Source organism: Cimex lectularius, unplaced genomic scaffold, assembly GCF_000648675.2.
Source record: "Cimex lectularius strain Harlan isolate CLEC.00 unplaced genomic scaffold, Clec_2.1 scaffold226, whole genome shotgun sequence".
NCBI classification, from domain to species: Eukaryota; Metazoa; Arthropoda; class Insecta; order Hemiptera; family Cimicidae; genus Cimex; species Cimex lectularius.
The window spans coordinates 824,050-845,754 of record NW_019392846.1 but is presented as its reverse complement, the minus strand read 5'-3'; the positions used below and the strand labels follow the sequence as shown (position 1 = coordinate 845,754).

At 32.8% G+C, this 21,705-nt stretch overlaps 1 protein-coding gene and 1 long non-coding RNA gene across 4 annotated transcripts; both read left to right on the top strand.

Moving 5' to 3' along the window:
• The first annotated feature begins 1,775 nt into the window (after positions 1 to 1,775).
• Positions 1,776 to 11,962, top strand: LOC106667001 (KAT8 regulatory NSL complex subunit 2). 3 transcript variants are annotated; one of them, XM_014394587.2, is made up of 8 exons: positions 1,776 to 2,229; positions 5,223 to 5,413; positions 5,467 to 5,635; positions 5,696 to 5,859; positions 5,930 to 6,066; positions 6,131 to 6,265; positions 6,358 to 6,498; positions 11,544 to 11,962. In XM_014394587.2, the coding sequence occupies exons 1-8, from the start codon at positions 1,985 to 1,987 to the stop codon at positions 11,880 to 11,882; spliced, it is 1,521 nt and encodes a 506-aa protein (XP_014250073.1). In that variant the 5' UTR covers positions 1,776 to 1,984; the 3' UTR covers positions 11,883 to 11,962. The 3 variants fall into 3 exon arrangements, with proteins under 3 accessions (XP_014250073.1, XP_024084432.1, XP_024084431.1); XM_024228664.1 differs by lacking the exon at positions 11,544 to 11,962 and adding an exon at positions 9,115 to 10,487; XM_024228663.1 differs by lacking the exon at positions 1,776 to 2,229 and adding an exon at positions 5,126 to 5,149.
• A 1,731-nt stretch (positions 11,963 to 13,693) lies between these two features.
• LOC112127553 lies at positions 13,694 to 21,690 on the top strand. Its single transcript, XR_002910625.1, has 5 exons — positions 13,694 to 13,893; positions 20,226 to 20,731; positions 20,794 to 20,884; positions 20,942 to 21,517; positions 21,596 to 21,690. It is a non-coding gene; the product is annotated as an uncharacterized LOC112127553 (long non-coding RNA).
• The last annotated feature ends 15 nt before the right edge of the window (positions 21,691 to 21,705 follow it).

The following is a 21,705-nucleotide window of genomic DNA, read 5'->3' as shown; positions in this document are numbered from 1 at the left end:
GGGCCTCCTCCTCTCTGGGGCCATGGCCCCTCCGGTTTGCGCGGTGGGGAGGCTGCATTAGTGGATGCTATAAAAGGCAGCTATGACCCTTAGTGGTTTTATGCCTTTTAAAAATTAAAAAAAAAATATTTTAACGGATAAGAAGGTGTATAAAAATGCAAAATTGGAAATTAAAATCAAGAAGTTGAATATGGTATGAAAAAGCCTAAGTTAAACTATAAAAAGTTGTTATAATAAATCCATAAGTGGAAATTAAAATGGAAAAAGTAGAATATTAAATGGAAAAGACAAATTTAAAGTGGAAAAAGTTGAATATTAAATTTTTAAAAATTTAATTAGAAACATTTGTTATAATAAACTGAAAAGTGGAAATTAAAATGGAAAATGTTGGATATCAAATGGAAATGACAAAATCAAACAACAAAGATCAACCAATTAAATTAGCAAAGGTTTTTATCAAAAATGGGAAAGTTGAAATTAAAATGGAAAAAGTTGGATAATAAATGGAAAAGTCAAATTCAAACTGGAAACGGTTCAATATTAAATTTTGAAAAATTAAATTAGAAAAAGTTTTTGTAATAAGTATAAAAGTTGAAATGAAAATGGAAATGTTTAAATTAATTTAGAAAAAGTTGTTCTAATAAATGGAAATGTTGAAAATAAAATGGAAAAATTGAATATTAAATGGAAAAGTCAAAATTAAACAAGAAAGACCAATATTCATAAAAAATGAAATTATAAAAGGTTTTTATCATAAATAGAAAATTATTCAGAAATTGTGAGATGTGGTCTGGTGTGATGAAGCCAACGTTTCGATCTTTATTGAGATCATCTTCAGGGGCTGGGATTTACAAAATTTGTTTACATTTAACAAATACATTTAGGATGTGGAAAAGTAATCTAATCACCACACATAAATGAAAAAGTCAATTATTTATCAGAAATACCACACAATGGAAAAGTTGAAATTAAAATGAAAAAGTTGGATATCAAATGGAAAAGTCTAATTCAAACTGGAAAAAGATCAATATTAAATTTAAAGATTTAAATTTATTCAAATTTAAATTAGAAAAATTTGTTATAATAAATGAAAAAGTGGAAATTAGGATGGAAAAAGTTGAATATTAAATGTAAAAATAAAAATTAAAGTGAAAAAAGATTAATATAATTTAAAAAAATAAATAAGAAAAAGTTGAAATTAAAATGGAAAAGTATAAATTAATTTAGAAAAAAGTTGTTATAATAAATGGAAAAGTTGAAATTAAAAAAAAAAGTTGAATATTAAATGGAAAAGTAAAATTTAAACAGGAAAAAGTCAATATTAAATTTTAAAAAAATTAAATTAGAAAAAGTTGTTATAATAAATGGAAAGTGGAAATTAGCATGTAAAAAGTTGAATATTAAACAGAAAAATAAAAATTTAATTGAAAAAAAGGAATATTATTTTAAAAAAATAAATAAGGAAAAGTTTTTGTAATAAATAGAAAAGTTGAAATTAAAATGGAAAAGTATAAAAAAAAATATTATAATGGATGGAAAAGTCGAAATTAAGAGGAAAAACTTGAATATCAAATGAAAAAGTGAATAAAAATAAAAATGTTAAATGTATTTAAATATTATGTGTTTTCAAAAGATTTAAGCAAAATAAAAAGTATGTATATACATTTTTTTAAATTCATTGATTCCTAGATCTAGTGTGGACATTATGCAACTCCTCCCCCAATTGTAAGCTATTAGTCAGTTCTGTTTTATCGTTTCGGACGTTAGAGTCAGACGTCAGCACTAGAGTCTAGACCTAGAGTCTGGGGAGGCGAGAGTCGAGACGGATTGCATGTTTGGAGCATTAACTCCATTCGGTCTGTAAACTATAAAAAATATCTAGGACGTTTCTCAAGAGATGGAAGAGAGGACTATTAACAGTTCCGCTTTCTTTTCTCGTGCGAGTACCTAGTCGAAAATAGTGCTTCCCGGGAGGAAAAGTGCGATGATCAGAACGGGAAAAACGGCCGCTCAGCCGACAAAGGCCTCGAACAACGTCTCCAAGCAGGAGGCGACCTGCAACTACGAACCGCGCATCTGCAACCAGCCGGTCCTCGAGAACTACGACTATTGCTTCAAACACATTTTGGAGGATAAAAACGCTCCGTACAAACCTTGTGGATACGCTTATCCGTCCAACAACAAAAGGTGCCTCCTCCCAGCACCTAGGGGCGACAAAAGGGACATCGGGTGAGCAAAACAACTAATTTTAATCAACTTATTTTAAAACGATTTACAACTTAAATGTCTGTCACATATTGGCATGACACTAAATAAAATAATTATCGGAAGAATTAAATTAATCCAGATTTGATTAGTGGTGTTAATTGACCATATTAATTATGACAATTAGTTATCATTTTATCTAAGGTTTTTCGTTGAAATGAAAAAGTTAGTGTCACGAGCGGGATTCGAACCTATGACCTTCAGCTGTTCTAACTGCTTGAGCTATCATGATTTCTTCGAAGAAGTCACGATAGCTCAAGTGGCTGGAGCAGCAGTGTATTGAGCTGAAGGTCAGGGGTTCGAATCCTGCTCGTGACACTATTTTTTCATCTCAGCTAAAAACCTTAGATTAAAAAAAAATATATACAGGGTGAATTGCTACTCGTGCTACAAACTTCTCCAGTAGATTCTTCACCCTAAAATGAACAAAAAAGTTCATATTGTCCATGGTCCGATTCTCAACCATTTCAGAGTAATTTCGCTTTTTATCGATTTTGAAAGATATCACGTCCTGGCGTCGGAAAATCGTGATATCTTTTAATCTAAACATTTCTCTTAAAATCTATAAGCACCGTTGAAATCCCCGTTAATTTTTAGAGAGAATCAAAATCATAATTCCATTGAAATTTTTTAATTTAATTTAATGCCCATTTAGTATGTAATGCTTAAGAAGTTTACAAACAGCTAGAAGGTCAAGGAAGAAAGACCCAAACGTTTTGCCACCTTCATCTTCTTATTGAAAAATTAACGGGGATTTCAACGGTGCTTATAGATTTTAAGAGAAATGTTTAGATTAAAAGATATCACGATTTTCCGACGCCAGGACGTGATATCTTTCAAAATCGATAAAAAGCGAAATTACTCTGAAATGGTTGAGAATCGGACCATGGTCAATATGAACTTTTTTGTTCATTTTAGGGTCAAGAATCTACTGGTGAAGTTTGTAGCACGAGTAGCAAGTCACTCTCAAACATTAGCAATCCTTGAACCACCATTTTTTCTCTTTTTGTCATCAACATCTTGGTCTCACAACCACTAAATAAGAAAATGACGAGTGCGTTGGAAGCGTTATTAAATCAGGTAGTTTTCCTCAAATTTGCTGCCTTCTGAGACTAAAATTAGAAACTCTGGATTACTTTATACACTTTCCGATTTACACAATTTTCCACTCTTTTTGTAGTTCTGGCTGAAATAAAACACAAAAAATTAGCCCAAACATTTTGCCACCGTCATCTTCTTATTGAAAAATTAACGGGAATTTCAACGGTGCTATTAGATTTTCAGAGAAATGTTTAGATTAAAAGATATCACGATTTTCCGACGCCAGGACGTGATATCTTTCAAAATCGATAAAAAGCGAAATTACTCTGAAATGGTTGAGAATCGGACCATGGACAATATGAACTTTTTTGTTCATTTTAGGGTGAAGAATCTACTGGAGAAGTTTGTAGCACGAGTAGCAATTCACCCTGTATATTGGAAGAATGTTAAAACTATTTCTTTTTAACTAAAATGATTGAAGTATTTTAATCGCAAATTTATATTTGTAAATAAATAATAATAATTTATTCCAATTAATTAATCTTTTTATGTAAGGTCTTGGTTGAAATGAAAAAGTTAGTGTCACGAGCGGGATTCGAACCTACGACCTTCAGCTCAATACACTGCTGCTCTAACCACTTGAGCTATCGTGACCTCGATCCACTCGGACACCAACTCCCCATCACAACCTACAACTCTTAAATTCACTAGTTTTCGTGGTCCACTTGACCAATTAATATCTTTCAATTAAGTCCCAATCTTAATCTCAACTAAAAACCTTAATTGAAAGATATTAATTAGTCAAACGGACCACGAAAACTAGTGAATTTAATAAGTTAAAATGAAGTATATCTTCATTAAAGCTCTCCGTGGCCATTTCATTTGTCGCCGAGAATCAAATAGATACACGACATTCAAAAAATGGCAAAAAGGAGGGAAAATTCAAAAGGTGGGGTTGAGATGGGAAGTTGGTGTCTGAGTGGATCAAGGTCACAATAGCTCAAGTGGTAGCGCAGCGGCGTATCTAGCCGAAGGTTGTGGGTTCGAATCCTGCTCGTGACACTGACTTTTTTATCTCAACTAAAAACCTTAATTCAAACAACCTACAATCTTTTGCATTTTAGCTCTTTTTGCTATTTTTCAAATGTCGTGCAATCAGAATTCCATTTTCAGCAATTTATGAAAATGGCCATGGCGAGCTGTTAGTGAAGTGATTAGTTCTTTTACTTATTATATTAATCCATTTATGTTTACAGGTCTAATTGACCTTATTAATTATTTCTTTTTTTTGTAAGGTCTTGGTTCAGATGAATCATCTTTATCTTCAGCATTATCTTTTCATTTCCATCAAGACCTTCAATAAAAAGAATAATTAATTGAAATACTACAGATACTTCATTTTGATTAACCAAATTAGTTGTTTAACTACGTTGGTCTGGTGGCTTGCTCAGTGGGGGCAGCAGTCCTTTCTAGGTGGGTTTGAAGCTCAGAGACCCAGATGATGGGTGGTGTGGACCTATTAATAGCAATTTATGTGGTGTGTACATCTATAACAAGAAAATGGGATCTATAGTAGGAGGAGTGTCTGTTGGCTGCCTCGGTGATGTGGATGGTGCTACCAGTTCCTGTAGGTTGTTTTTGGACTGCCTCTAATGAGATTTTTACAAGGAAAAATGTGAAAGCAACTTAATATTTTATGGGTTTGAAATCATTAATTTAATTTACAATGGTAGTGTTTTTTCCAAGAGGGGGAAAACAAGAACCCTAATCAGCTGTTAAAAAAATGTAATAAACCTGACCAACAAGTTCATGTAAAACTGAGCAGCTTGAATTGTCTTTTTTTGTTTGTTATTTTTTTAATGTTTTTTGTTTGTTTTTAATTGATTCAAATTATTAATAAATATCGCTATTTTCAGATATTGTACTTTACACGTTTGGAAGGCACAAATGAAAAGGCAGAGGTCAATAGCGAAGCATGTTCCACCTGCTACCCCTGAGTCGTTATTGTCAGGCCTTTCCCACTATGTTCGACCTATAAGGTCAACTTTGAAAATTGACGGAGATGATTATAACAATACCACTAGGACAAGGCCCATAAACCTATTTGGTAAGTTTTGTACTTTTGTAATTGAACAATTATTATTCTTAAGGAATTTTTAGTCGAAGCTGATGTCACCAAGGCATCTGCATATCGCTCACATGTCTTAGAATGCGCTAGTGAGTCTGACAGCGATGTTGAGACAGCTACCCTTGATAACATTTGGACAGGGGAGAATGAAGATTCCTCAGATGCTGAAAGCATCGATAGTCAAATGGATGACCCATTGAAGTAATGCTTATTGCTTTTATTTTGGGTTACTAGGCATTAACCAAATTATTGGTTTTGCAGACATGCATCCTATTTCACAGCAGAGGAAGCAGTAGTCATGACAAGAAATAAACTTTTGAGACTTCAGGTTCTTTACCAAAAACAATTTGACAGGCTGACCCATCTCCTGAGGGAAAAACGTCGTAAATATTTACATGCTCTGAGGAAAGAAAAGGAAACGTACTGTAAGCCCATACCCATATTTTATACATCTAACTTTAATTTTATGATATTATAAAGCGTGCAATATTTAAGCTTCGATTTATGACCAACCGAGAACATCAGCAAAAGAAATAAAATTGTATGAAAAGCTCAAGGCGCTCAACAGGTACCATAAAAGATCAACTGCTGAATCAGCAGCATATTTTGCTATGCTGGAAAAAAAGATGAAGGTAACAAGTTTTTTTTTTTTTTTGCATCAGTGTTTTAATGTTTTGAGTAATTTATTGTTTATAGCAAGACCTTGGGCCAAATTATGTCAAGTCCTCTATGCCTGGCAGCGTACAAAAATGTGCGTTCACTGAAGGTGGAGTTAGGTGTTCACGAGCCACTATTCCACTGACGAGACACTGCCTGAAGCATATGCTAGAAGTAAGCCTTTATCAATGATTAATTGTCTCCTGCTGAAAAGCAATGAGGCAAAATAAATAAATAAAAAAATAAAATGTATAAAACTGTTTCAGGACTCGAATCAGTGTTTATTCAGGGCTTGTGGCTGCACCAAAGGTGGAAATGTTTGCCAGGACACTGTGACAGGTTTATGCACGGGTGAAACTTGTGTGCTCCACATTAAGTTATCAAATTTGCCCCATTCCAATTTTCCAGTAAGTTTCGAATCAATTATCTCTCATTTGGCTTAATAAGCATGGCTTTTGCGCAGAAAAAATGTTTTTGTGTGCTAAGGTTTTTGAACTTTAGATGTCACACCTAAGGGCTTTTTCTTTTTCTTTCAGTGGTTTTATTAATTGGAAAGTCTTCTTTGGTTTTAATGTAATGTATTTAATTATATCTAACACTTTGTCAGCAGGTTGAATATATCCAATATTTTTACAAAAATAATTAGGCAGTTTTCAGTACATACATAGAAAAAATTATAAAGTACTTGAAAAACTGACCAAAGTGGGCAGAATTTCCAAACAACTTGCACTCGACGAAACTCCAAAATTTTGTATAATTTTGCATTATTATTTTTCTCATAATTATTTACAATTTTATTAGGAACTAATTGTAAATAGCATGTTAATTTATTTTATATTGAAGGATTACTCATGTTAATTTAAATTAATATTAGAACAATACACTGATGGACAAAATTAACTCACCACCCTTAAATTTTAATTTATTCGTATTTTGCATACCAAAAATAGGTTTGGTTGTAAAAATAAGACATTTGAAGTGAAAATGTTATTACCCAATTCTTAAAAAAAAAAAAAAAAAAAAATTGAAAATTGTTATCCCCTTCAATATTGAATATTTCCATCTCTGGCACGAATCATGTCTGTTAAACGCCTTTGCATTTCTTGGAAAAGATTTCTGTGAAAATCCTGAAAAATTCTTTACCATTTATCAAAAACAGCCGTTTCCAACTTTTGTAGGGTGTTATGGTCAACCTAGGTTTCGCTGTCGTACTCATCACAAAAGTTCATGTTGAATGTGTTCAATTGGGTTTAAATCTTGATTTTGAACTGGCCACACCAAACACTCACTTCCAACTTTATTCAGGTAGTCATACACAGTGCGTGCTCTAATGGTTAAATATTTAAAAACCCATGTTTAAATTAATTTAATTTATAATTATTGAAGGCAAATTAATGAAAAGTAACATTTTAATCTACACTAATAATTATGTCCGAACTACAGTGCTTGCCATTTGATGTTGGTCCGTTTTTTTTTTAAATTTTTCTGTTATTCCATTGAAAATTTGCAGGACAGAACCAAATAAGCTTCCCCCCTCCCCACTGGGTAATTTGTTATTGTCTTTTGGTCAATAAGAAGGTACATAGCTTTTCAATTCAAGCAGCTCAAATCCTAACTGAAAACATTCCGGTTTCATTTGATATCTCCATGAAATTTAGGCGGCTTTTGATACAGCTCTCTTGTAACTACTGCTGAACTATGCTAAACATTATTATTAATTTCTCTAGTTTTTGTGGTCCACTTGACCAATTAATATCTTTCAATTAATTAAGGTTTTTAGTTAAGATAAAAAAGTCAGTGTCACGAGGGGATTCGAACCCATGACCTTCAGCTAAATACGCCGCTACTCTACCACTTGAGCTATCGTGACTCAATCCTCTCAGACACTAACTTCCAATCTCAACCCCACCTTTTTGAATTTTCCCTCCTTTTTGCCATTTTTCACGATAGCTCAAGTGGTAGAGTAGCGGTGTATCTAGCCAAAGGTCGTGGGTTCGAATCCCGCTCGTGACACTGACTTTTTTATCCCAACTAAAAACCTTAATTAATTGAAAGATATTAATTGGTTAAGCGGACCATGAAAACTAGTGAATTGAATAAGTTAAAATGAAGTATACTTCACTAAAGCTCTCTGTGGCCATTTCATTTGTCGCCGAGAATCAAATAGATTACACGACATTTGAAAAATGGCAAAAAGGAGGGAAAATTCAAAAGGTGTGGTTGAGGTGGGAAGTTGGTGTCCGAGTGGATCGAGGTCACGATAGCTCAAGTGGTAGAGCAGCAGCCGAAGGTCGTGAGTTCATCATAATTGTATATTTGTTTGTTCTGTTTTTGATTTAATCAGGCACAATATAAAAGCTAAAAAGCATGTTAAAAAAAAATTTTTTGCATGCAAAATGCATAAGCATGTTCATCAACTCAGTTTGACGGCCCATAGAAGGATAAAAGGAAAAAAGTGTTTTCATTTTCTCTGATTACAAAACAGTATTGCGATCACCATCTATAAAATTCAAAACATCTCCAAAACAACTTTTTTTACACTTTATATTTATTTATTTATTAATTTTAATTTTTTCACATCCTACATGTATTTGTAAAATTTAAACAATGTTTATAAAGCCCAGGTCCTGAAGATGATCTCAATAAAGATAGCAACGTAGGCACGATAACGAAAATGTTTTTCTAAAACGTCACACCAGACCGCATCTCACGATCTCGGAATAATCATTGGCTAACGGTCACTAAACACCACACATTAAAAACATTGATTGATCATTGAGTATGTTGGATTTTTTTACATTATTTTAATTTTGTTATTTTTTTAACAACTCACTTTTTGATTAAAAAAAAAAAATAATTCCGCAATTTGATTCTTGACTCTTACTGCCGAGGTTGTCAGTTACAAGCATAATAAAGAAAGAAGCATGAATTTGCCTAGCTTTGCTTTAAAATAATTGTAATTGGACTATCAAAGATTATAGAACAATTTGCGTTTAGTAATTGATTTTCTTTTATAATTGCAGACCACCCCTCGTGCATTGTAACTCGGATTAACTACTAGTATTCTTCTTTAGTAATCAGTAAATAGTGAACACTTGTAAGTTGATGCTTTGATAGTTGTGACTTCCTCACCTTAATCCTGTTGTGCTGTGATATATTTATTTATAACTAAAAGCAAATTTGGATAAAAATAACATTAACAAAGTAATATTGAAAAAAGGATTATATTATTCAGATGTTTGGAATTTTAAACAAGTTTAGAGACAAATTTGTTTCCCCTCTCCACCATTCAGTAGTTTTAATAGACAGATATTAGAATGAATTGTGGCCCATAATTTAAAAAAATCTTAATTCAATAAGGCTGTAAGCGAGAAGTTTAGATGAGGATGTAAAATACTGTCAATTAAAATAACATCTTAAACTAAAAATTACTGTTCCAAACCAGTAAGTACTGTATCCTTTATTGATTTACAAGTTTAAAGTATCCTTTCAGAAGGTAGATTTATATGAATATACTAATAGTACTTAATCATCCATCTCATGCAACCAGTCAGAAGCTTAATTCAGTTTTCTGGCGCGCCAAATTTTTGTTTAAAACAAGTCATTAGAGTTATAAATAGAACTAATTATAGAGATTATTTGGTATCAATAAAAGGGTGGTAGTTAAAAATATGCATTCTCTCATAATATTCGTACAACTTTGTCCAAGAATTTAATTTTTTTTTTTTAAATTTTCTTAATTGTCTATAAGGCATAAAGCTAGGAACTAATTAAAAATTAGTGAAAAGTACCATTTTCCATTTCCTTGCAACATTTATAGCGAAATTAAGTTGAGTATAATTTTAACAACCTATTTCTTTGCTTCACATTATTTTCTAATTTATGTCATATTTATACAGGGTGATTCACTACTTGTACAATAAAGTTCGTTAGGAGCTTCTATACCCCAGATGCAATAAAAAAGTTCATTTGAACTATCGTCTAATTCTCAACCCTATCATAGTGATTCGACATTTCATGTTTTTTCCAACTATCATTGATTTTCGTTGTAAATCTATTCGTAGCTCTTAAACTATTCATTTTTGGGGAACTTAAAAAAAAAAAAAAATAAAAAGTGTTAAATTTTGTTTAAGAAGGCAACCGTAGTAGAACTTTAATTTTTGGTAAAAAAAATAAAGCCTAAAACTCAAAAACTGCTAAATTTAAAATTTAAAAAAAAAATTGCAATATGGTTTTAAAAATTCATGGTAAAGATTGGCAAATTTCATAACACTTTGTTTGTTTGATATGTTTTCTAGAGGTATACTCTTTTCTACTAATTACATTGAAACCAAATGCAGAAATTATATGCTAAATGGGGGGAAAAAAAATGGTGACGATTTGAAAAAAAGGGGAATGGGATTATTCTAGACTGGCTTTCTTTAATAAATATAAAAAAAAATCAATGTAATTTTTCTGCTTTGGTTGTTCACTTTGTTTATTGTGCCTTGTTTTGTGTTTTACTTGATTTTTAACTTTGAATTTTTCTTGTTGTTTGTGTTTTTTTTTGTCTGTGTTTAGTGTAGTTATTTTGTTTGATTTTTCTGCTTTAGCTAAGTTAAAGTTGGAAATAAATTTTGCCCCGTACAAAAAGCAGAAAATTTCTGCATTTTGGTTCGATCAAATTAAATAAAAGAGTGTACCACGAGAAATCTTATTAAACGAAAAAGTTATGAAATTTGTCCATCTCAACTACTCTTTTTTTCAATAAGTTTGCAAATGTCGTTTTTTAGTTATTTTAAATTTAGCAGTTTTAGTAAGATTTAATATTTTTTTATTTTTTTAATCCAAAATTAAATTGAAAATTCCAAGAGGGTGCTTCCAAAAGGAAATTTAACACTTTTCAATGCTTTTTTTGTATTTCCCCAAAAATGAATAGTTCAGGAGAGACGAGTAGGTTTGGGACAAAAAATGTAGATAGTTGGAAAAAAAGTTTAATATCTGCAAAAGGGATGAGAATTGGACCATGGTGCGTACGAACTTTGTCGTAGGAGTAGTGAATCACCCTGCATATCCCTACATCTAAAGAAAATAAATGCTTCATAATTATCTTTTACAGAAATGTTAAAACTTTTTTCCAATCATACTATTATCACAGTGAACCTTCATTGGCCTAATAACTGAGTTTTTAAAGCTTTTTCTCTACTTTTTATTTTGTGACATCATCTCCATTTATTCTTGATATCATCATCTCATCGGACTTCATTATTCTTTAAAATAAGATGTAATCTCTTGTCTTTTGTTCACCTTGGATTTTCATGTTACTTAAAACTACTAACAATTTAATGGAATGTACGAAGTTTTTGTGTCAACCGTGTTTTTTAATTTTTTTAATTTGGTTTGTTGGTCAATATTAATTTTAATTGATAAAAAGAAAGGAAAAAGTAGTATTAATAAAATATGTTATCCATAGGAGTCCTTTAATAAATTAGATATGGAGGATAAAATGAATAAAAGTATGGATGACAGTGAGTTAGATGCATCCGCTACCGAAAGTGCTTTCTCAACAGACAATCGAGATTCGCCTGATGATTCCATGAATACAACGGAAGATGTCAACAAACAGCATTCGGAAAGCCTCATGTTTACTAGTATGAAATCTGATTTTCCAGAGGAATGTGAACAGGAAGTATCCGAAAATTCTCACACCCACCCGACTGAGGAAGGAGAACTGTCAAATAGAGATGTGAGAGACCAAGCAGAAATGTTTTCTGTTTCCGATGTAAATCAACCACATAAGACATCCATTTAACATATGTATGCTGTTTTATTTGTATATAAAATTTTAAAATTGTAATTAAAAATAAATAAATCTTAATTATCATCTGCTTCTTTTGTCTTATCGATTCTTCTTTCATCTTGAACTTTTTTAATCTGTTTTCAAAATTTAAACTTTTTGATACATACAGTCAATTAACCCTTAACATGGGGAGATATACTCTCAGCTCATTGACCCTGTGGTCTTAGGTTTGATTCCTAACATAGCCCCTGGCCTTATTTTCCCTTCCCCCTCAAAAAATACACATATGCATATGTATGGTGTACATCTCTAGCTAATATGCAAGGACATAAAACTATTAAAAATACCTTTACATGTATAATTTTTTTTTATGAGGGTTTGCAACAGCAGAGGTCATATAAACCCTCAGGGTGCTGGTGTTGAAAAAAAGCCTAGTACTTGTAAGTATGTCGGGTTCGAATGCAGAGCAGCTGGATTCGAACCCGGCATCTTTACCTTACAAAACGCCGTGTCAACACCTAAACCGTTGCGGCCACCGACGCCCCCCCCCCAAAAAAAATGTTATAACAAACTTAAAAAATATAAATGTACTAAAAATACCCTAAAAACTATCTTTCAGTTAATTAAGGTTTGTTAGTTGATATTAAAAAGTCAGTGTCACAGCGGGATTTGAACCCACGACCTTTGGCTAGATACGCTGCTGCTCTACCACTTGAGCTATCGTGACCTCAATCCACTCAGGCACTAACTGCCCATCTCAACCCCTCCTTTTTGCCATTTTTCGAATCCCACTCGTGACACTGACGTTTTATCTCAACTAAAAAACTTTAATTAATTGGTCAAGCGGACCACGGAAATTAGTGGACTTAAAAACTATGTATATGTAAATCAATAAAATAATATTAACAAATCAACATGAAAAAAAGAGTATTATTAATAGAAAATAATTACATAACAATAATAATAGGAAAAAATGTATACTGAGAGTATACCATTTAAAATAGCTGAATTACAAATAGCTCTTCATAAAGACAAAAAAATAATGACTAAATGAATTAAAAAAAAATGTTTTTACTTTTAGCATGCCATGGAAATGATAAGCTGTTAAAAAAAAATGGTTTTGTTTCTCATATTGATTGATAGACAGAATTGATTTATGGTCAAAAAATGTATTTAAAGGTTTTTCAGTCAGTGTTTATCCGCCGTAGAGAGAACATCTAGTAATCCTTCAGCAGTAAACATCGACTATCCTTCCTTAGGAAATACCTTTGAATTGTTTTTTCGCCTTTTGTTTTTATAAATTGGCCAGATAAATCTTCTTCTTTTAATCTAATCACGATAATTAACAACTTAATTCATCGGTCTCCATAAATGGACACCGACAATGAATTGAGACAACCAAAACCTCCTGATAANAATTATTTGGACTATTCCGTACGTTATACATTCATAGTTTGTAGTACTTTTCCTTCTTTTTATTTCATAATGGATTATTTGTATTAAAATATATAAAGATATATTTTTTCCATACTAACACTTTTTCATGACCAACTCTCAATTTATTCAAAGTATGATCTCTAGGTTTTTATCATTTATAGCTATCTATGCAAAGAAAACCATTTAAAAATTCTTTCTCAAAATCCATTTTATCCTAAAACTTTCCATATAAGGGATTGTTTGAAAACATAACGTCCCATGTAGCAACATTAAGCCCACTAATCCACTTTATATAAATAAGAAAATTGAGAAGAAAGGGTATTAACTTTGTCATAGTTTATTGTTAAGCCTTTTCTTGATAGTGAAAGAACAGAGAAGTGCCTAGATAAAACCTTCAGACTGTCCTGAAGTAGCCATCAGTACACGCATTTAGTGAAGAATTCAAAACTGCGTCTTTGTGTCTTCATTTATTAATGCATTTGCACCATTTTGTGCCTTTGTGAGCTTAACTGTGCAAACTACTCGCATTAGATGGCTAGCTCCAACTCATGGGAAAGACATCATCATCTTCAACTCACAAATTGAGGTGAGCCATATTTTTCTTCTGTCTAACTTCATAACATTCTTATTATTTGAATTCTTTATTGATATAAAGTTTATTATGTTTATTAGTTTATTAAATTTTTTACAAAATGTTAATACTGCATTACTGTTAGTGGGTTGCAATTATACATTTGCTGCTTAAAAACATACAAATACATTATTTTATTTAATAAAATAAAGTAATAATGGTGTGAAAAAATTTAATATGTGTAATAATTTTAGTTGTACACTGATTTTTGGTAAAATAAAAATTAACTTAAAAGGAGTGGTTTAGATAAAGGAATAAATATAAATTAAATAAATTTGAGAAAAGGATCTGATTGGAAGTGACATGCTTAATAAAAACTCATTTGTAATTGAATTCCTGAACTAACAACTTTTCATAATTGCATATAAGTTTCTCAGCTTAATCTGTCTTGCCTAAATAGCTCTTCCAAACCCACTTACAACGGGACAAGTGGCCTCAAAATGGAATACATTTTTGCTTTCTTTTAAGAAAAAATCCTGAATTCAGACAGTTCTTCTCAGATGGTAGGCATGTTTTGTGGACTTTTTAAATAAGATATTTCTGATAGGGCGAAGAAAAATAGAATTATAACTTGTAGTGCACTATTAACAATTGAATATGAGGTACTACAGGGTGCAAGGTAGTTTTAGGTCTTTTCTTTTTCCTTATTTACTTTACCGATTTGTTAAAAGTGAACATTTTGGATGAAAAGCTTTAGTTAAGCTGATGACACTACTACTACATATTTAGATTTTTTTAAAACATTACTAACTTTACTAATAAAGAATATAAAAAATTGACTTGATAATAACTCTCTGTTTTTTACTGTAGATAAAAATTAATGTTTATTCTTTTCAATAATTAAATAAACAAAATGATTTTACATTTCTGACTTTTAAATTGTTCCTGCAAACGTCTTCCTTTTGAAAGTAAAGTAAAATATATATTCACTAGTTTTCATGGTCCGCTTGACCAATTAATATCTTTCAATTAATTAAGGTTTTTAGTTGAGATAAAAAAAAAGGAGGGAAAATTCAAAAGGTGGGGCTGAGATGGGAAGTTGGTGTCCAAGTGGATCTAGATCATGATAGCTCAAGTGGTAGAGCAGCGGCGTATCTAGCCAAAGATCGTGGGTTCGAATCCCACTCGTGTCATTGACTTTTTTATCTCAACTAAAACCCTTAATTAATTGTAAAATATATGTTTTTTAATTGGTCATAGCTGACAAGTGTAATTATTCAAAGTGATTTATAATTTTTATGGAAAGTGTGGTTGAGATGAAAAATTGTCAAGAGTAAGACTCCAACCCAGAACCAGAAAAACAGAAAAAAACCCCACTGTGTGTGGCAGTGGCTGCAACCGTTGCATAATTATCATCACTGTAAGGGTGCCGAGTTCAAACCTCAGAGGCCCTGAATTCAAATCCAACATACAAGTATTATTGTTTTGAAATAAAAAAAGGCCATTTCAAAGGCTTTAGATATCTTCTGTTATTGTTCTCTGCAAAAAAAAGTTGTTTCTATAATAAATTAGATTGCTAAAATAGGTTCAATTTAATAAAAAAGTACAATGCTGGTTACGATGAAAAATAATTGATATTTGTCGATCCAATCTCACTCTCCTTTACCTCAAAATTCAACTGAAAATACTGCCAAGAAGTCAGATTTGTTAAATTTAAGTATAAGGAGATCCTCATTTTACCTTACAGAGCATTAATAATGTATCCTTCGATATTTTAGAATATGAGTTTTTTAAATGATGAAATACAAACATAAAAAATTACAAGAGTAATTTTATATTTATTTAAAATCTTTGTGCACTGGTTTATTGATAGACTGTTATTGATTTCAAGCATTCATTCACTGATCTTCTTGGTAAGTTTTCCTGAAAATGAGAAGAAACGTGTCAATAGAGTAAGTCAAATTCAAAATGTACCGAAAGTAGCATTTTCAACAATCGATAGAAGTTAAAAGATTGGATCCAAAATCTGACAAATGCAACACACATTCACAAATAGAAAGAAATAAAATTACATGGTCATGGGTTCAATTTTCGTTGCAATTTCTTGCCCATTATTATCTCACTCTGTACAATTAAACACCATCTTTACAAAAATTAAATTTTCAAGACAAGAATGCATATTACTTTGTAAATGTTTTATAGCTGGTGTTGGAAATTCAATTAGCTCAGGTTTCATGACAGTTTAATAGTGAAGCCTGACATAATTAAAAGTATTGTGATTTAATTAGTGGCCAACTGCGATAAAATATTATAAAGTTTGTTTATCTATAAGATAAAATGAAAGGCACAAAACACAAAACAAGTGAGGGTTGTTGTGTTGAATGATTAGAAAGGAGCTGAACCTGCTTGCCCTTAGGAGGATTATCTGGTCATCGGTTTTATTCATGTTGATTCAAGTTGAAAGGGGCTTCTCAAATAAATTTACAAGAAAATTTCTTCGTTTTATAATATATTTTATTATACTTTTCATTTTTATGTTCATTGAATAAAAAAAGGGAAAAATCGAAATTAAAATGAAAAGTGGAATATTAATGGAAAAAGTTTAATAAATGCGAAAGTCGAAATCAAAAAGGAATAAGTTTGAATGTACTAAAAAACCTTTACTGCGGTCTTCCTACCGCATTTAAAACCTTAAAATTCGTTTTTGAGACGTAAAGATGAGGCACAAAACCCAAAATAGGCGACGGTGACCCTCTATGTTTTAATATTTCCATGACATACGATTGACATATTTATAAACTACTGGTAAAAAGAAAGACCTTTTGCTTGAGAAGTTTTTGTCACCGAAGATAGTGTTTAATGTCTAATTACGGCGCGAACCCCGACTAAACCCGCATTGCTTTGAAGTCTTACAGAACTGTTTGCTTTCACGCCGTCTTTATTTATTTATTTTTTTACGAGGGTTTGCAACAGCAGAGGTCATATAAACCCTCAGGGTGCCGGTGCTTTTGAAAAAAAACCATTTGTAAGTATGTCGGGTTCGAATGCAGGGCCGCTGGATTCGAACCCGGGACCTTTACCTTACAGTGATGAGTGCCATGTCAACGCCTAAACTTTTGCGGCCACCGACGCCCCCGCCGTCTTTATTTACAGTCCTATGTAATTTCCAATGAAAGTGGGGAAGTTAGTTCTCCCTGGTGAGTTAGAATCATCCAACAATTTTATGAGTTAGTTCGAAAAAATAATTCCGACAATTGGTCAGACTTTTTCCTTTTTATTTAACAAAATATCTAACAACTAACCAAGCGTATTACATTAAATTTTTTTCCAAAAACAAAATCTATAAGCACATTCATACATGCTTTCGTTTTTTTTCTTTTCATAAAGACAGCTACCTTATTAATTATTAATTACCGTTAAGTCTATATAGCATCGGTGACATAAACAGGCCCATCGGAGTCACGCCGACGGTTCTCTAGTAATTCTTTTGAACGATGCGCACGGGAAGTCCACATCGCTCTCTGGAGATAATTGTATTTCGGAGAGCGGCGAGGCACCCCTTAGTCAGCCCAAGACCGACCAGAAGATTGGTCTAAATAGTGACAATCGAACACAATAGTTTTTATGGCCTGAGTCACAAAAGAAGCGCGGTAAGGAATTTGTATTGAATGGATTAGAAAGGGGGTAATCTGCCCGCCTGTCGGAGGATTATCCGGCTACCCTTTTATTCAACTGTTACACAAACTTGAGCTTCTTATAGAAACGGCCGATTTGTAAAAAAAAAGGGAATACCCTGCTTCCCTTAATTTACCCTTACGCGTATCCCATTCTTTAAAATCAACTGAATCAATAATTATTTATGCGTGTTTTTTAAAACGTACAAAATTACCGTTGTATAAAAATGTACATTTTCTGTTTTATATATATANATATAATTTATTTACGCCGATTGATGATAAATCAATAATGGCGCAGGCGTTAAAAAATGTATTCAATTTTTTTTTCTTTTCAGCAGCAAAGGTATAGTCTTTTAACTTCTATCGCGTCATTCAGCCTTGCGAATAAAGAGCTGAAAGTTTCTTATTGGAAAATAAAAAAAAAGAAAGAAAGAAATAAAACAAAAAGGTAACAAAACAAGCCCTCTTCGGAAAACAGAATCGCGTAAAATAAAATAAAAGTCCGAACCTCGTCCTGGTCTTCGTCAAGTAGAGTCCATAAATAAAAACAATTCCTTTCTCTCTGACTCATCCTCACCGACCCATTCAACCTCAAGCCTTGCCTGTCCCGCGGGCCGGGCCCCTCTTCTCGTCGATGTTGCCGCTGAGACATATTTTTATTGTGATGTAATTTACATTTTTCTTAACATATACTATTTAAAAGGTTGAGCCTCCTTCTGCTCCCAAGATCTTCTGAACAACAAAACAAAACTATTTTCCACTTGCAAAAGAACGCCCACCGTCGACAATGCAAGCCTTGCGGAAAATATTGAAGCGCACATATGGGCGGCCATGCCGTCGACTGAATATTTTTTTAAATTTGACAAATGTGTTTTCAAAGCTATAAAAATAATGACATATTTCCATATTATTATTTGCTGTTATTTATCTTTTTGTAAGCATATAATATTTAAATGAATTTTCTTTTTCATGGTTTTTATTCCAAACGTGGTTTCTTTTTAAATATCTTGTAAATTATATTTTTTGTTAAGAACAGTTACAACCAGTAGTTTTTAATAAATTAGACCTCCTGGCAACTGCATTATTGTAGAGATTTGTGTGTGCTTAAGAGGAAGCAGGATTGCTGAGATATATTCAATTTATAAAAACACAACAGGTTGTAACAGTTCTTAACAAAAACATAACCTACAAGGTATAACATTTAATTTAGTAGAAAAATAAATATGCACGTGGCTGGGTGATACGGCAACTGACGATGAAACAGCAGTTGCTCATGAAGTTATTGAAGTTGACAATTGTAACGACGATTATTATTCAGAAATCGTGAGATGCGGTCTGGTCTGATGTAGGTTTCAGAAAAACATTTTCTTTATCGTGCCAACGTTTCGATCTTTATTAAGATCATCTTCAGGGCCTGGGATTTACAAACATTGTTTACATTTATACGTTAGTCGAAATTGTGTTGGTGTTCAAAATGGTGGGTAGCGAGTGCGGTAGGATTTTTCTTGGGTTTTTTGCAATCATAGATATGTTGCTTTACTCTCTTGTCCAGATATTGAGATGTACCCACCATTTTGAACACCAACACAATTTCGACTTCAAAAATCCAAAAATATTACACACAGAACAAAACAAACATAAACGTAATTTCTTAGAAATGGTTTATATAAACAGAGATAAACACAGCATCAATTACAGAACAGATACATGTACACTCAGTCGCAGCTACGCCAATATCATTAATCAAATTCAGTACAGATAACATACATATATCATTACATTACAATCCACTCATCAAATATTTTTCATGGTCTAATTGTCCAACAATTTAGCTTTCCTTTTCCTATTTATCCTTTTCTATATAATTCAGAAAGGATAATCTGGCCGAATCATTACCAACACATTTCTTCCCTTCGTCGGCTCTTTTCACCTCAAAGATGCCGACGCCTTATACAAAAATGTCTTTTCTATACCGACTTCCTTCCCCACCCCTTCAAAATCCAACGTATATAAACATAAAACAGCAAAATCTCACTGGCACTCTCAACACGACACGCAAGAATGACACAATTACACAGAAGACAAACATTTTGATTGAGTAGAAATACTTTGATTGAACATAAAAAATATATTTTGCATTGTATAAATTCACTTTTCCACATTCTACAAGTATTTGTTAAATGTAAACAATGTTTGTAAATCCCAGGCCCTGAAGATGGTCTCAATAAAGTTCGAAACGTTGGCACGATAAAGAAAATGTTTTTCTAAAACCTACATCACACCAGACCGCATCTGACAATTTCTGAATAATTATCGATTAACCGTCACTAATCACCACACATTGTAACGACGGATATTCATCTGTCGCAAAGAAAAACTCTATAGAGTGACAACACACGTCACTTACACACACACACACACACACACACACACACACGACGACAACACTCTATTCGACACTCTAAGAAGACAAAGCCGGCCCGAAAGAACTTTGTTTCTACAAGCCATCAGTGTTATTGTAGAACGAAAACTAAAAATCATCATATACCGCACCGTTCGGCACCGATGGAATTGTTATACCGTTTGTCTAATAATGCTTGAAGACTATAATAGATGCTGCCGCACGGTGATTAGCGATAAATTAAATTAAATTGTGGTTTTGAATTATAGGTTGTTGGATTTGATAACTCAAATGGTTGCGTCGAAAACAGGATTGAGCGTGTTCACACTAAAAACTCAATCAAGAAAGTTTTTTCAATCTAAATTATTTATAAAAATCGTACTAATTGACCACCGTTTAATAATTAAAGCATTGGAGAAAACTGAGGAAAAGAAACGTTGCGAAAACAGGTTGCTGAGTCTAAAGCGATCAGGTGGATATTTGCACTTCTCGAAGTATCAAATCAATATAGGATTTACAAATGTATGTGATTTTTGCCTGTTTACTACAATCAGAAGGTATGAATTTGCCGTTATGAAATACCTGCCTGTCAACGAGCTGCGTTCATACGTGTTAACATTGAATGAACACGGAACTATTTACTGAAAATATTGAAAATATCTTAAAGGTTCCTTTTACGATACACGATATAAAGCAGAACGACACCCTAGTGCAAATAAACGCTGGTCTACCATCGGCGGAAAGTTTTTTTACTCTGGCAAATATGTTGTCAAAGGTAAAAAAATAATGATATTATTATTGTGTTGGTATTTGCTCATGTCTGAATTTTTATTTTAGGAGGAAATGAAATTGCTCATAGCTGGGTCGTCGGGCAACTGACGTTGATGAAGTTGAAAATTGGAGCGACGGACATTCATCTATCGCAAAGGTACGATTATAGACGTCTTTTGTTCGAATTTTGTTTTTCAACCAAATTTCGTTTCAGATTTATATGTTCGCTGGAAACTGTAGAGAATACAGTTCTGACATGGTTATTCGCACTGGAAGATAAACTGATGAGAGTGATAATCGATATGTTCGACACTCGAAGAAGTCAGCCGGCCCGAAAGTCCTTTGTTTCTACACGCCATCAGTGTTAGAACGAAACCTCCAAAAAACCATCATATCCAGCATTCCCCACCGGTGGAAACATTGAACGCTGTGCTTCTATCATCAGTTGACGGTTTGGTGATGTACACAACTGATTTGTAAGGTGGATCACGTCCAGAACACATATCGTTAATGAATGTGAGGGCCTTGAATGGGTGTCTCCTGGTGGTGTAATAGCCACAGACCGCGATTTACTCATCGGTCTGGTGGATGTCCACGGCGAAGAGGCTTTGTCGGTCGACTTTAGCCCTAGTCGTGTGAGGTTGGCACGGGAGGATGTGGAGAAGAGGCTGATGAACTTCTTCATTTTGAGAGATGTTCCAGCAAATCTAATGGACTACGCGTCTACCGTACTAGAAGTGGCCGTATTGCTTATGAATTATGGGCACTTAACACCTTCATGAAAGCATAAGTAAGTTTATTTTGAGTACAGTTTTCGTTTTTCTTTAACCAAATAATTATTTTAAATTTTCTTATTCTAAAATTAAAGAACCACGTGCCGATTAATTGTGTAAGACATGTTGGCAATCGTCATCTTGTAAATGACTGAAGTTCGTAGGAGATACGACGCACCACGGTGTATAATTTCGGTAATTTGAT